Genomic DNA, 12,947 nt, shown 5'->3' with positions numbered 1-12,947 from the left:
CTTTGTTGCAAAATGGAAGACTGTGTACTGTGGCCAGCTGCCAACAGGTCTTACATGTGAGCCCTTCTATTCTCCACTTCCAAACAGCCCCCTTTATTTTATAGCTTTGACCACAGCACTGCTGGGAAACATTCAAAGTCCCTTTTTTGAACATTTCATTACAAGAGAATTTTATTGCATTTATAGCAGAATCAATTTAATTTTGCATAAATTCGGGTCACTGTTGAACAAGATCACATCAGGCAACAATAGCAGGGATTGTGTGAAAGAAATTGGAGGTTATAAGCCATCGGCGAGTTTTCACACTCAACCCAGTTAATGTCTAACCAAAGGGCTAGACACTGATTGTACTGACCCTTGCCCCTGCAGTTGTCTCGGGACTGAATGAAGGGCCAGGTTGTTGTTTTTGTCTCCTGAATTTTGTGCTTTTACATTAAGAACAGCAGCTGTTCATCCACAGAGGTTGGATCAAAGTCCAAATATAAAAGCTGCTTTTGCGTCAAAGTAAACAAGAAGCATCACGATCAGCTCGCTAGTGAATAACTTTTGAAAGTTTTCAATTTACAAAATTCTAGGTTTGTACAAAATGTCCTACAAAAAATAAATCATTTGTTGTAGTAATGTCCCTCTCAAGAGTTGGTTCTGTCCATAGATAGACACTTAATATGTGCCGTTTTCCCAGACAGGGTCCCCTGTCCCCATCACCACTTAGAAATAAATAAAGGCAATGTAATTTTTACAAGCTTAAAATGTCACTATAATAAAGCTGCAGAAAAGCCACAGTTTTATTTATATTACATAGTTTACTTTTTCGTTGTGGGTTTTTCCTGCTTAACTCCATTAGGTGCTCAATTCAGTTTATTTTTATAATGCTAATTGTCCGAAAATGTTCATTTCAAGTTCTTCACAAGAAAAACCTGTCTAATTAGTTTCTGATTAAAGAAAATATTTACACATTGCATCAAATCATATTGAATAAATCCATTCACAGTTTCATAAAAGTAAGGTTAATTTAAATTTCACCATTTGGACAAACATTAAGGAAGTTGAGGTAATTGCTTTGACTTTGTGGCAATCTCTCCTCTGAGTAAGCATATGGTACAGGAGAAAGGAAAAACTAAAGCCAACATGCATTTATCGGGGTAGTTGATTTAAGGATGACAAATAAAATGAACATATAGTTAATTTCAATATTAGCCATACTCGTCAGTAACATTCTGAAAATATCATGTTAGATTTTCTTGATAACAACATTATTTTGTTTTCAACAAAATGCCAGATTCAACAGCAAAGGATTCAATGATAAATGTGAAAACTACTGCAGTTCTTTGCTTAAACATCCTTAAAAACATAAAGCAGGGAGAGTTTATCCACACCCATTGGAAATTTAAAGTTGTTTTATTTTGGAATATGTTTTTATTTATCTTCCTATTTTGAAGGCATGTTTACTCTGTAAGGGAGTAATGTTCAGATTTTGGAGAGTTTTGATCTAAGATAATCTGTAAACTTCAAAGACTTGGAGCTCATTTTTACTGATAAATTCTTAAATTAGCAGAAGAAAAATGTTAAAACTGTTTGATTAAAAACATTAAAATTGTTTGATTGCTGTATCAGCAGTAAAAAAAATTTCCCACTGAATATTGTTAAGTATGACATGCCATCTCTGCCATCAAGCCAAGGCAGCACGGCTCGATGGTTATTGGAAACTGGATAGAAATAATCAAAAACTATCTTGCAAATTGTCAAGCTAAGGATTTTTTGAATAGGTCTTTGGGATTTTTGCCTAATTAGTTAATTCCATAATTAAAGTGATGCATTGAAAGAAAGCTGTCAAGCTGAATGCCTTATGAGGAAAGCTGCAACTATTGATCCTTTTCAGGTCTGAGCTTGGCAACTGAAGGATGACCATAAATCACATGATCACTCTCCTTCAACCCTCAGGCAGAGGGCAGGGCAGGCCCTCTTTTATTATGACGCTCATTTAGAGACCCAGCTGACGTCTATTGGAAACATTCTAGTTATTTAGACTTAATGTTTATTGCCCCAGTCTTGCTTTTATCAGAGATTGATGTTCTTCATTTTGGTTTTATTACTGTTAGGTGCGTGATAAGCAGCCTAATTCGTCTTCCCGTTTTAATCTCCTCGTCAACAATCAGTCCATTCAGACTTCTCAAGCATCAACAAATACTTTCAGTGTGGTCGTTTTAAAGGAAAAGTGCAGTAACATTCAGAATACAAGCTTCTGAAAGTACTTTAAGTATGAGATTATTACATACTTTTTAATAAATAAGTGTTTTTAATTAAGAGTTATTTCATTTGAATGTGCTTTACCAGAGACATCCATGTTTGTTAAAGAACACTACTGCCACCTACCGGTTCGTTACGGTGCGGTATTGGCTGTTGAGCAAGTCGCGCCATTATCCATGATGGCGACAACCAGTGCTCTATGTGAAGCAGAGATTAACGGATTAATGATGTGTTTTTCTCTGGCCAGGAGTTCGATGGCAAATCCTGCCTCTTCAGGTTGGCAATCCAACCGAGAACCCATGATGAATCATGAATCTGAAAGGTCAAATCACTAATCTTTTTAGTCACTTTTATCCAATGTATTACAACATCCAACTTTCAATGGTGAAGTCCCCTTTGAAATCTTAAATAAGTGTTGTTGATGGCAGGGGTGTCGAGTAGTTCCCATTGAATTTGCTTGTAAAGCGGGGAGAATGGCGCTCGGCTTACTGAACCATGACGTCTGCCGGAAGATATCAGGAGTAAGGTGTTCCCGATCTTGGGGATCGCGACTAAAAATATTGCTTTATTTTTTTTCACTTGTTAATGCTAAATACATTAAATCATCGCAAACGTATTAGTTTAAATTATAAATAATGACCCATTGGTTATTCCTTGCTGACCGGACTTTTCCTTTAACTCTGAAGTTCATCAGGCTCAATTATTTTATGTCTTTTGAATGTTTGCACCACTATTTCATATCTAGTTTTGAAGAGAGTGGATTCAGAATATTTTTAAACTGTTGTTCTAACCTGCAGGTGAGGAAATGTTTTATTTTTGGACAATTAAAATTTCTTAGGTTGTGAAACTTTGTGGGTCTGACTAAATAGTAATACAGTATTGTTACGTGGTGCTAATTGTGTGATTATGACCCATTATTGGAACAGCTCTGGGATCCTTGGCTTTCACATGTGGGTTTATTTTCTGAAACTGGCAGCGGATCACATACTAAAAGTGTTGCTGCAGCAGAATTGAGCTGAGCAGCTAAAGTGTAAAATAAAGGCCATCTGTGACCGAATGTGTTACACAGAGGGCTTGTGGAGCCGGCTCGTTATCCTCTTAGCAGCTCAGATCCTGAGAAATACTACATACTCTTCATCAGACTGAGGAGATCATTGATCACTAAACCACAGTGTTAACAGATGGCAGACATGATGGTGTCTGTATTAAACACCAGGCATAATGTTTTACCTTTAATATAGGAGCTTTCGGTCTGTGAAACTTGTCAGCCTCTAGCTTTACCTGAGAGGTATGCTGGATTCATACTCTTAAGACATTGGAACCCTTTGCTCATTAATAAGAATGTAAAGATTCTTTTTTTAATGCACTAAACAAAACATTTTAATTATAATTATGGTTAATGGTTGGAACTCTTTGAATTATGGTTACCTTCTGCATATTTGTAATGTGTCATAAGCACTAAAGAAACAAGCAAGATTGGAGCATGACAAAAGACGGTGTATGTTAAAGGTGTTGTGTTTGCCGGGGCTTCCTCTGCAAGCTGACAGCAGGAACAGCTGTAGATTAGAGCAAGACGCTAGGCAGAGAGTGCATAGAGCTGGGACCTGCCCTGGAGCTAAGGGATGAGGGTGAATACTGGATGATTTTACAGCCTTTTTAAAGCTAAATTAAAACAACTTCTTGAAAAGCCACCCGCAAACCTGTCGAGCTTAATTACTTACTTTATTACATTACTTTTTTCTATCTTTAATTTTGATCGGAGAAAAAAAGCTTTGTCTCTGCTGCGATCCTTCACCTCATGTTACTGCCACATACAGTTCTGAGTGATTATCACGATGTGACAAGAAACATAAGTTTTCCAACTCAAGCAACCAGATCCATTGTAAGTTTTGTGTTGCTGTTGCAATAGCTAAAACTGTGCCTGACGCGTTGCTAGAAACAAATCCACCACATTGCTTTATATAATGGTGCTGTGGACTGTTTTTTGAGAACGCACCATTAGAATAAATCTGTGAGGATAAAGCCCTCCATACTACGGTTTGGAATTGATAAGGTTTTCACCATTCCGATTCCCTAATCGATCCTGTGAAACGATTAGATTCCTTATCGATTCTCCTATCGATTCTGTGAAACAATGAACTTGGTAAGTGCACAGTGACATTCGTCTACCTTCGCCTGAGACATTCTATTTCTACCTGCCTTGGTGAAAACAAAAGGCAGTGAACTGGAGCTGCCAGCCTCTGAGCCAGCCAGGCTACCCGTCTAAATGGAGATGGCATCCGTTTAATGAATAAGCATTACAGTACAATTTCGGGAAATCAAATAATCTCCCCGTGATTTAAATAAACGAGCATCAACTTTCTCTCGCTCCCTGAACTGCGGAACAACTTCATAGCATAACCCACAGAGAGGTAGGAAATTGGTTTATTTCCAGAAATGGAATATGATTTACTAGGAACCACAATAAGCACAGCCAGTGATATAAAACGAGCCAGTTACCACCAGAGTCGCCTTCCATGCTGGTCGTAACTTTAGCTTCTGTCTGGAAGCATCAAAAACACGGCATTAGTTCAAATGTATGCCATGTTGTGTGCACAGGTGTTTCTGCATGTTGGATGTAATTCCTCCCGCGGATGTTATTGCCACTTTACTTCCAAACTTTCGATCGGTTTACCTGATGGGACGCCATTTTTTTGTTTTTTCTTTTCTAGACTTACGCCTGGTCACGTGGTACTTGCTTTCTGAATGCTGTGTGCGTAACTTATGTGGAAAACATGGCATAAGTCATGCTGCCTAGCGCCCTCTGGTGCTGCCTGGACTCGTTAAAAGAACCATTAAGCAAGCTGCCAAACTGTGCCATGGAATTGTAACACACAGAGCCAGTTCTGAACAGGAACCGGTTTTCGATTCGCATCCCTACCCCATACATAACAATTAACATCTATCAAAAGGTGTAAACATAATTCTAGCTTTCCTCTATTCATACCTGCATTCTAATTGGGCACACACATCGACCACAAACCCGCAAACTGCTGCCTTTTGTCCCTCCTATTGATCAATTGCTGAAAAAATTGACAACTTAAAATGAGGTAAAAACTTAAACAGTTGAGACTTACCAATTTTGTCAATTTCGAGTTTTTAAGTTTTACACTTAAAATTACCTTTACACTGAAAACGATTGTAGTTTCTTGACTTGAAGCCTATTTATAAGCACTGATGGGGAGATATGCAAAGGTATTGAAATGAACTGTTTTTGTTGCCACTTTTGGGTTGATTCCAAAGAATCTTCAAAGCCAGTTATCTATTTGAAATACTTTGTAGAGTGCCAACCTCCAAATGGTCATGTTTTTTTCCAAAGCTTTTTGATTTCCTCAGGCTTTAAGTAATTAGAAAGCTTAGATTCCAGTCTTTGAGGATCTGTAAGTACCTTAAAACGGCCTGGTGTAAACTTGCTCATGGGTTTGCCATGGCCTGTCATATTTTTTATTCAGAGTTTTAGATAATGGTATGAAGGCTCTGATTAAAGGCGTTTTTTTTTGTTTTTTTGTTTTTTTTTTAACCTTTTGATCTAAATCTTTTATTACTATCACTTTGCTAGGGCTTTTTTGCTAAATCAAACCCAGTCTGTCTTTTAGTGCTGTAGAAATCTGAGTTCACATTATCTCAGTTAAAGGTTGCCCTCATCTGTTTAATTTCACAGAAGGAGACTCATCTCTCAGCGTTCCTCACTAGAAACTCTGGAAGACATTGAGGAGAACGCTCCTCTACGCAGGTACAAGCAAAAAATCCTCTCAAATTAACTTGGGGAGGGGGATTCCACCTTCTTTGACATGACATCCGTATAAATACAGACTGCGGAAGAACCACAGTGCTGGTACTATTGGACCTCAGTGCAGCATTCGATACTGTAGATCACTCCATCCTGTTAGAGCGCCTGGAAAACTGGTTCGGCCTCTCTGGTACAGCTCTCAACTGGTTTAAATCATACTTAAAGGACAGGGACTTTTTTGTGTCAGTAGGTAACTTTACATCAGAGATGACAAAAATCACATGTGGGGTTCCCCAAGGGTCCATCCTGGGTCCCCTCCTATTCAATATCTACATGCTCCCTCGTGCTCAGTTAAATAAAAACAACAACATCAGCTACCATAACTATGCAGACGACACACAGCTTTACATCACCATGTCACCAGGTGACTATGAACCCATTCAAGCACTGAGGAAATGCTTAGAAGAAATCAATGCCTGGATGTGCCATAATTTTCTTTAACTGAATAAAAACAAAACTGAAGTAATAATCTTTGGACCAATAGAGGAGAGATCTAAAGTTAGCACACAGCTTCAGTCGCTTCAGCTAGTAACCACTGATCAGGCACGAAATCTAGGTGTAGTGCAGGGTTCAGACTTGAAGCTCCAAAAGCATTTAAAGACAATTACAAGGTCGGATTTCTATCACCTGAAGAACATTTCCAGGATTAAAGGACTAATGTCTCAGCATGATCTGGAAAAACTAATCCATGCGTTTATTTTTAGTCGAATTGATTACTGCAACAGTGTTTTCACAGGTCTGCCTAAAAAGTGGATCAGACAGCTGCAGCTGATCCAGAACGCTGCTGCCCGTGTCCTCACTAAGACTAAGAAAGTAGAGCACATCACCCCAGTTCTAAAGTCCTTACACTGGCTCCCTGTATCTCAGAGAATAGACTCTAAAATACTTCTGTTAGTCTATAAATCTCTGAATGGCTTAGCACCTAAATACATCACAGACTTGCTATCAGTGTATCAACCTTCCAGACGACTCAGGTCTTCTGGCTCCAGCCTGCTCTGCATGCCTAGAACCAGATTAAACATGGAGAAGCAGCATTTAGTTCCTATGCTCCACTTATCTGGAACAAACTTCCAGAAAACTGTAAAAGTGCAGAAAGCCTGAGTTCCTTTAAATCAAGACTAAAAACACATTTGTTTAGGATTGCCTTCGACTGTTCTAGTTAAACAGTTCAACTAAAACATATTTTCTTTAATCCAACTGTTTTTAATATTCTTTTTTTGTTTCTGCATTTTTTTATTTGATTTTATTTATTTTTTAATTTTTTCATACTTGCTTTGATTCGGTTTTATCTTCTTGTATTTTAATCATGTAAAGCACTTTGCATTGTCTTTGTACTGAATTGTGCTATACAAATAAATTTGCCTTGCCTTCTTTATCTGTGTAATTTTCTTGTTGGTTGTGTATTTTAGATGCCGAACCCTATCGGGTTCACCTCGACCAAGGAGCTTCAAGAAGATTCACTTCATAAAGAACATTCGTCAACATGATATGCACAATGGAAGGTATGAAGTCAAGCAGAAGCCATCATTCAGTCATTGCAGGTCCTCATTGAACGATGTGAAGCTACACCAGTCAATGAAGTACAGTTTGGTTCTTTCTCACATTACAGGGAGCAGGCCCTATCCATTCACAGCATGTCCCTCTGACTTGCACACAAAGAAACTGGATATCCAATCCAGTTGAACTGTTATGCAATCTAATGAACTTGTATTTGAATATTTATCAGGTTAACACTGACTTTCTTTTTCAATCACACACCTAGTCTCACTGCTGGATGCTGAAAAGAATGTTTTGATCACTTTTCAGAAGCATGTATGCAACACAGAAACTGCTTGCATTCAACAAATTCTGCCTCCGATGTGCTGATCTTTAACTTATTACTGAGGAGAGACTTTATTTTTTGGGAAAGGAGTGATTTTATTTCTAGATTCTTATTGATCCTTTGACTTACACAGAGAATGATTTTATCTATATCATTTTAGAAAAGATGATGGATTTGGTGGTACTTTTTAAGATGGGCTCAGTCTTACCTTCCCATTATTGGTATTGATTAGCATGTGCTAAAAAAGGTGCACTAGTGTTGCTCATAAGCTGGATAGATCCAGCTCTATTAAGAAATGATTGGAAGATTTTTTTTTTTAACCTTTCCTAAAGTCAACTCTTATCATAGTATGTGCCATGTACTGAACTAGACCTAACATGTATTTTAAAAATTTTAGCTCTACTTCAACAGGAAAATAGGATGTGAGAAATAGCATTGTATAAAGGTATTTACGGAGCTATCACCTTTTTAAAGTTTTGGCTTTTATGCTGATATTTATTTTTTGCTATGGTCCATGTGTCGGACAATTTTTTTTTTTAGAGAAATACTGTTTATTCAATTAAATTCAAAAATACTTTATTAATCCCAAAGGGAAATTACATTTAAATCATTAATTACTTCCTTACAGAGTACTTTAAAGTATTTTACACCATTATCAAACCTATGTTTAAGCTCATAGATGCTCTATAAGTCCAATATTCTCGAGTTTGACCCTCGATTCTCCTTTAGGATTTACCGGTACAGAACAGAGTTCATGGTTTCATCAACTAGAGCAAGTTCTAAAGCAGTCCAACACCATAACACCCCCAGCAACATGCCTGACTCAATTTTCTCTTTGTGTTTTACTGTAAATATAACATGGGGCATACATCTTCCAAAACATTTTTTCTTTGCCTCATCAGTTCGTGGAATATACATCTACAAGTGTTTTGGATATTTACAAACCAAAAACTTTGCTTTGATTAGTTATTTGAAATCTTTTATGTCTAGTTTATTTGATATTACATTTTTAAGTGTCACCATAAAAGTAAAAAGAGAAGTGATCCAACGCTGGTTTAAAAATACTGATGAACTAAATGGATAAACCATTTTTTCGACTTATTATAGACGTATTAAAATATATATACCAAATTGTGAACCATTGGTCCAAGAAATAAATTGTCTCTCAAAAATTAATAATGAAAAAAATAAATCTATAAAATACCGACATTTTTTTGAACCGTGCTTAAACAGAATTATTTTAAAAATAAACTCATGAAACAGGCCTGTACAAAATGATGGTACCCCTAGAAACAAACTTCAAATAAGTGTGACCAAAGACACATGTTAAGGAGAGGTGTGTTCACTAATCAGCATCACAGGTGTCTTTTAGTGAACAGTGGGCCTTTATATAGGGCTGCAGGTAGTTACATTGCTGTTTGATGGCCTGGTGTGTACCACACTCAACATGGACCAGAGAAAATGAAGGGGGGTCATAAAGGAGCCAGTGTTCAATAAAACATTTTTTGCACTTGCTTCAACTGATTTAAAGATTTATTTAACACTTTAAACTTAAGTAATACTTTGCAATATTTCCCCTCAGGATTAGAGTACTCACAAGTTGTAGAGGTATGCCCACACCTGTTAAAAAAAAAAAGATGGAACAAAGTTCCTTACTGAGGTTTTCCAATCTTCTCTTTGCTCTGAAGTTTTACCTGCCATCTCTCTCCAACCTAAACCTGTGGATCTTCACCAGATAGATGCTCATCAGCTTGTTCACCATTTTCTTTTTCATAGGATAGTCCTTATCAGTGGCAGAAGATCCTTCTATAGTGTATTTTCTGTCCTGCCCTATCAAGATTGTAGCCAAACAGGGTATGTATCAGACGGCATGCCGTACTCTTTATGACTCCGCCCACCCTGTGCTCCCTCTTTACCTCCCATCTTTCTCTTCTGTCCACACAAACTCCCTTCCAAGCTTGGTTTTAGCCGATTAATTTTTACCTGAATGGGGTAATAAACATCCAGCTGAAAACGGCTTGAAGGGCTTAATTGTGTGTTTGTATGTTTCAGTATAAATAGACTAAATGGCTTTTCCGCTTGTTGCTTTTGGTCATCATGGTTCTGGTGGCTTGTGGGGCACTCATCCTTTTATTTCCCACATACTTTTCATCCATAGCTGGCTTTGCTGTCTATCCTGTTTACCGTTCCTGGGGTAATTGCTCCTCTTAGGTGTAGTCCTTTTAACCCTGAAATAATAACCCTGCATTTTGTGTTGGTTTTATTTTAAGCCATGCTTTATTTGTTACTGCTCTACCAACTGTGGGAAACATGCATATACTAGACGTTTTTAAATTTTTGTTATTTAAATGGATGAAAAAGAGTTCCAGGGGGTCTCGACCTCAATGAGCTGTAACACAGGACTAGTTGTGACACCTCACCTCTGCAATATCACTTGTTTTTTTTAAAGCCGAGAAAGAAACAGGGCAGGTAAACACCCAGCCATACAATGCACAGAAAGAAAAGCTCCATGTTGAGGTTTAGTGAGGAGCATAACAGGCTCAGAGTATTTGTGGAATGTCCTAAGCCCACCAGTATGTGCAGGGTCAAAGGTTAATTAGCACCAATGCTGTCAGTGTGCACATTGGTTGGTTTTTGAGGCATTGGGAAGTTTTCTATTAAGACTTTTGCCCCTTGTTTTGTTTTATTCTGGGCAGATTTACATCCTACAGTACGGCTGAAACTGAAAATCCAAGAGTAAAAGGGTCAAACTTAAGATCAGTTTTTATTATACCTCGTCACCATTTGTTTGTTTTTTATTAACTTTTTCTGTTCAAAGTTTCACCAGTATATCGTAAAAAAGCACTGCTACAATCACACATTTGTGCACTGAGATTAGTGGTTCAAACCGACTGCTTCGGTTGGCTGGATGCTGAATGGATGCATGTCCTGCTCCCTGGATCAAGTCCAAAATAATCCAGGGACTTTTGATAATTTCTTTGAAGATGTAATAAATTGCCTTGACTTAATTTTTTTGCCATTCTCCAAAGTTAAGAAAAAATTCAGTTCAGTGCTCTGGGGAAAAAAAAGGTAGTGGATCAATAATTATTTTACTACCACCAAGGATATGGTGATGGTAGTGTATAGTTCTCTTTAAAAGAATGGCAACTGACTCATTTGTTGTTTTTGTGTTTATTCTACATTTTCTATTAATTCAAAGAACTTCTAATCAATGGAAAATTAATTTGTTTTGATCAGTAATCTGCTTAAAGGTTTTCTCTGTCTGACTGATATGTGTTGATCTCCTTAATACCAGGAGATCAACACATCCTAAGTCTGCCCTTTGCACAGTAGGAGCCATAATAAAAACAGTCATTGAGGTTGGTAATGGAGGATAATTAGCTCCTGACAGTCTGCTCTTGTCTCTGTAATGGAAATTTGTTTCCAGTTTTTCCAACACGTGCTTTTATTCCTAAATAATAATGCTTGTATTTCTTGCCGATTGGGTTGAAAATGGACAGCAATTTGTATAGTTATGTCTAAATCTAAACATTTATTACAGTGTTTATATTGTTATTGTTTATATTTTGTTTTAAAAGGTAATGAGTGTCGAGCTGTACAGAGTTCCTGCACTGTACGACCCGACACTGAGATCTACCTGCTCTCACTGCACATCCAAAAATCAGTCTGGAAGAACTCCTTTTTTTGTACATGTGCAGTACGTGAGATTTTGGTAAATCGGATCGTAGACGCTTGTAACCCTGCTTCAACAGCAGAATTTGCACATGAACACCTCACAAGGGCTGCCTGAATTTCCAGAATGTCTGATTTTCTCCCAACCTTACGATTCCTGATCAGAAGGTGGTCGTGAGAGACTGATAGCCCTCGAAACTCCGATCAAAGAAATTATTGGCACGATTGGAGAATCGGCCCCAAAAAGGGAAAAAACGAAATAACTAAATAAAATAATGTATGCCTTCCTTTAAAAAGGGCTACAACTGTACATGTTTCCATCTCTTACAACAGGATAACACCAAAAGCAGCCGTGTAGAAGAACACTCAGTTCAAATAATAGGTCAGATTATAACTCCTTTAATGATTTGTTGCCTTTCCTTTCAAAATATATCATATAGGATCATGTTATACATACAATTTTAAATCTATGTTTAAACCTTGCAATATGGTGTGTATAGGGGGCATTCAAACTGAACTGATAAAATGTTAAATATTTTTAAGGGAGATCAACCTATTTGATAAAGTTATTGACTTGGCAGTAGGCCCCTACTGGCAGAGTCTCATAACAGCCCCTGATAAAATAATAAGTTGCTTTGCATTTGTCTTATTTGGTCAACTGATGGGATCACAACATATAAAACTGAACTTGTTTATTTCTTTTAAAAGGATTCATAAAGTATAATAATGCTAATAATACCACTAATAATAATAATACTTTTCTTTATTTATACTTTTTACAATAATAACAATAATAATAATAATGATAAGTAAACTGCATTCAGTCAAGCTGAGGATGATCAATCATTTTGTTTCACTTAATTTGGAACTCTGAACCAATTTGACCTGATGAACTCTTAGACTAAAACACTAACATACAGATCAAATGAAACCTCAGGATCATGCAGGTTTTTACTTTTGCTTTTTTTCATTACCTGTTTAATCCTCATCATAAGGTAATATTGTTTATTATCTTTTTTCCTCCCCATATTTCCATAGAAATGCAATTATTAGCTAACGTGTCTTCATTAGGATCTATGTTATTTGGATTTGTCAGTACTGTGTACTGCCCTACTTGTCCATCTGATAACAGTTTTTCTTACTGCAGATTAGGCTACACATGTCGCCAAAACACAGGTTTTATGTGTATACATGTCAATAGATGTAAATCATAAGCAAGAATGAGGCATGGATAATAAGGAGACAGAAGACGAACAGGATGGTATTGTGATGTCACCTTGCCAGTTTTTAAATAAAATGCTTTTAAATAAAAAAAAACTATTTGACTTTAGGCACAGATAAATACTATACCATACTTTTAATTAAGTTATACTGAAA

The 12,947-nt window shown here is 37.0% G+C and overlaps 1 protein-coding gene across 4 annotated transcripts in view; it reads left to right on the top strand.

Moving 5' to 3' along the window:
* Positions 1 to 12,947, top strand: part of cables1 (Cdk5 and Abl enzyme substrate 1) — a 33,704-nt gene that overhangs the window by 9,046 nt on the left and 11,711 nt on the right. Inside the window, exons 2-4 of one of the 4 annotated variants that reach the window (XM_038301615.1) lie at positions 5,948 to 6,019; positions 7,486 to 7,578; positions 9,675 to 9,752. In XM_038301615.1, coding sequence (XP_038157543.1) covers positions 5,948 to 6,019; positions 7,486 to 7,578; positions 9,675 to 9,752 — 243 coding nt within the window. The remainder of the gene's footprint in view (positions 1 to 5,947; positions 6,020 to 7,485; positions 7,579 to 9,674; positions 9,753 to 12,947) is intronic. The other 3 variants (XM_038301616.1, XM_038301617.1, XM_038301619.1) reach the window with 3 other exon arrangements.

This window comes from Cyprinodon tularosa, unplaced genomic scaffold, assembly GCF_016077235.1.
Source record: "Cyprinodon tularosa strain WSP-4 unplaced genomic scaffold, ASM1607723v1 ctg47, whole genome shotgun sequence".
Taxonomy (NCBI): domain Eukaryota; kingdom Metazoa; phylum Chordata; class Actinopteri; order Cyprinodontiformes; family Cyprinodontidae; genus Cyprinodon; species Cyprinodon tularosa.
This window is presented reverse-complemented; position numbering and strand designations above follow the sequence as displayed.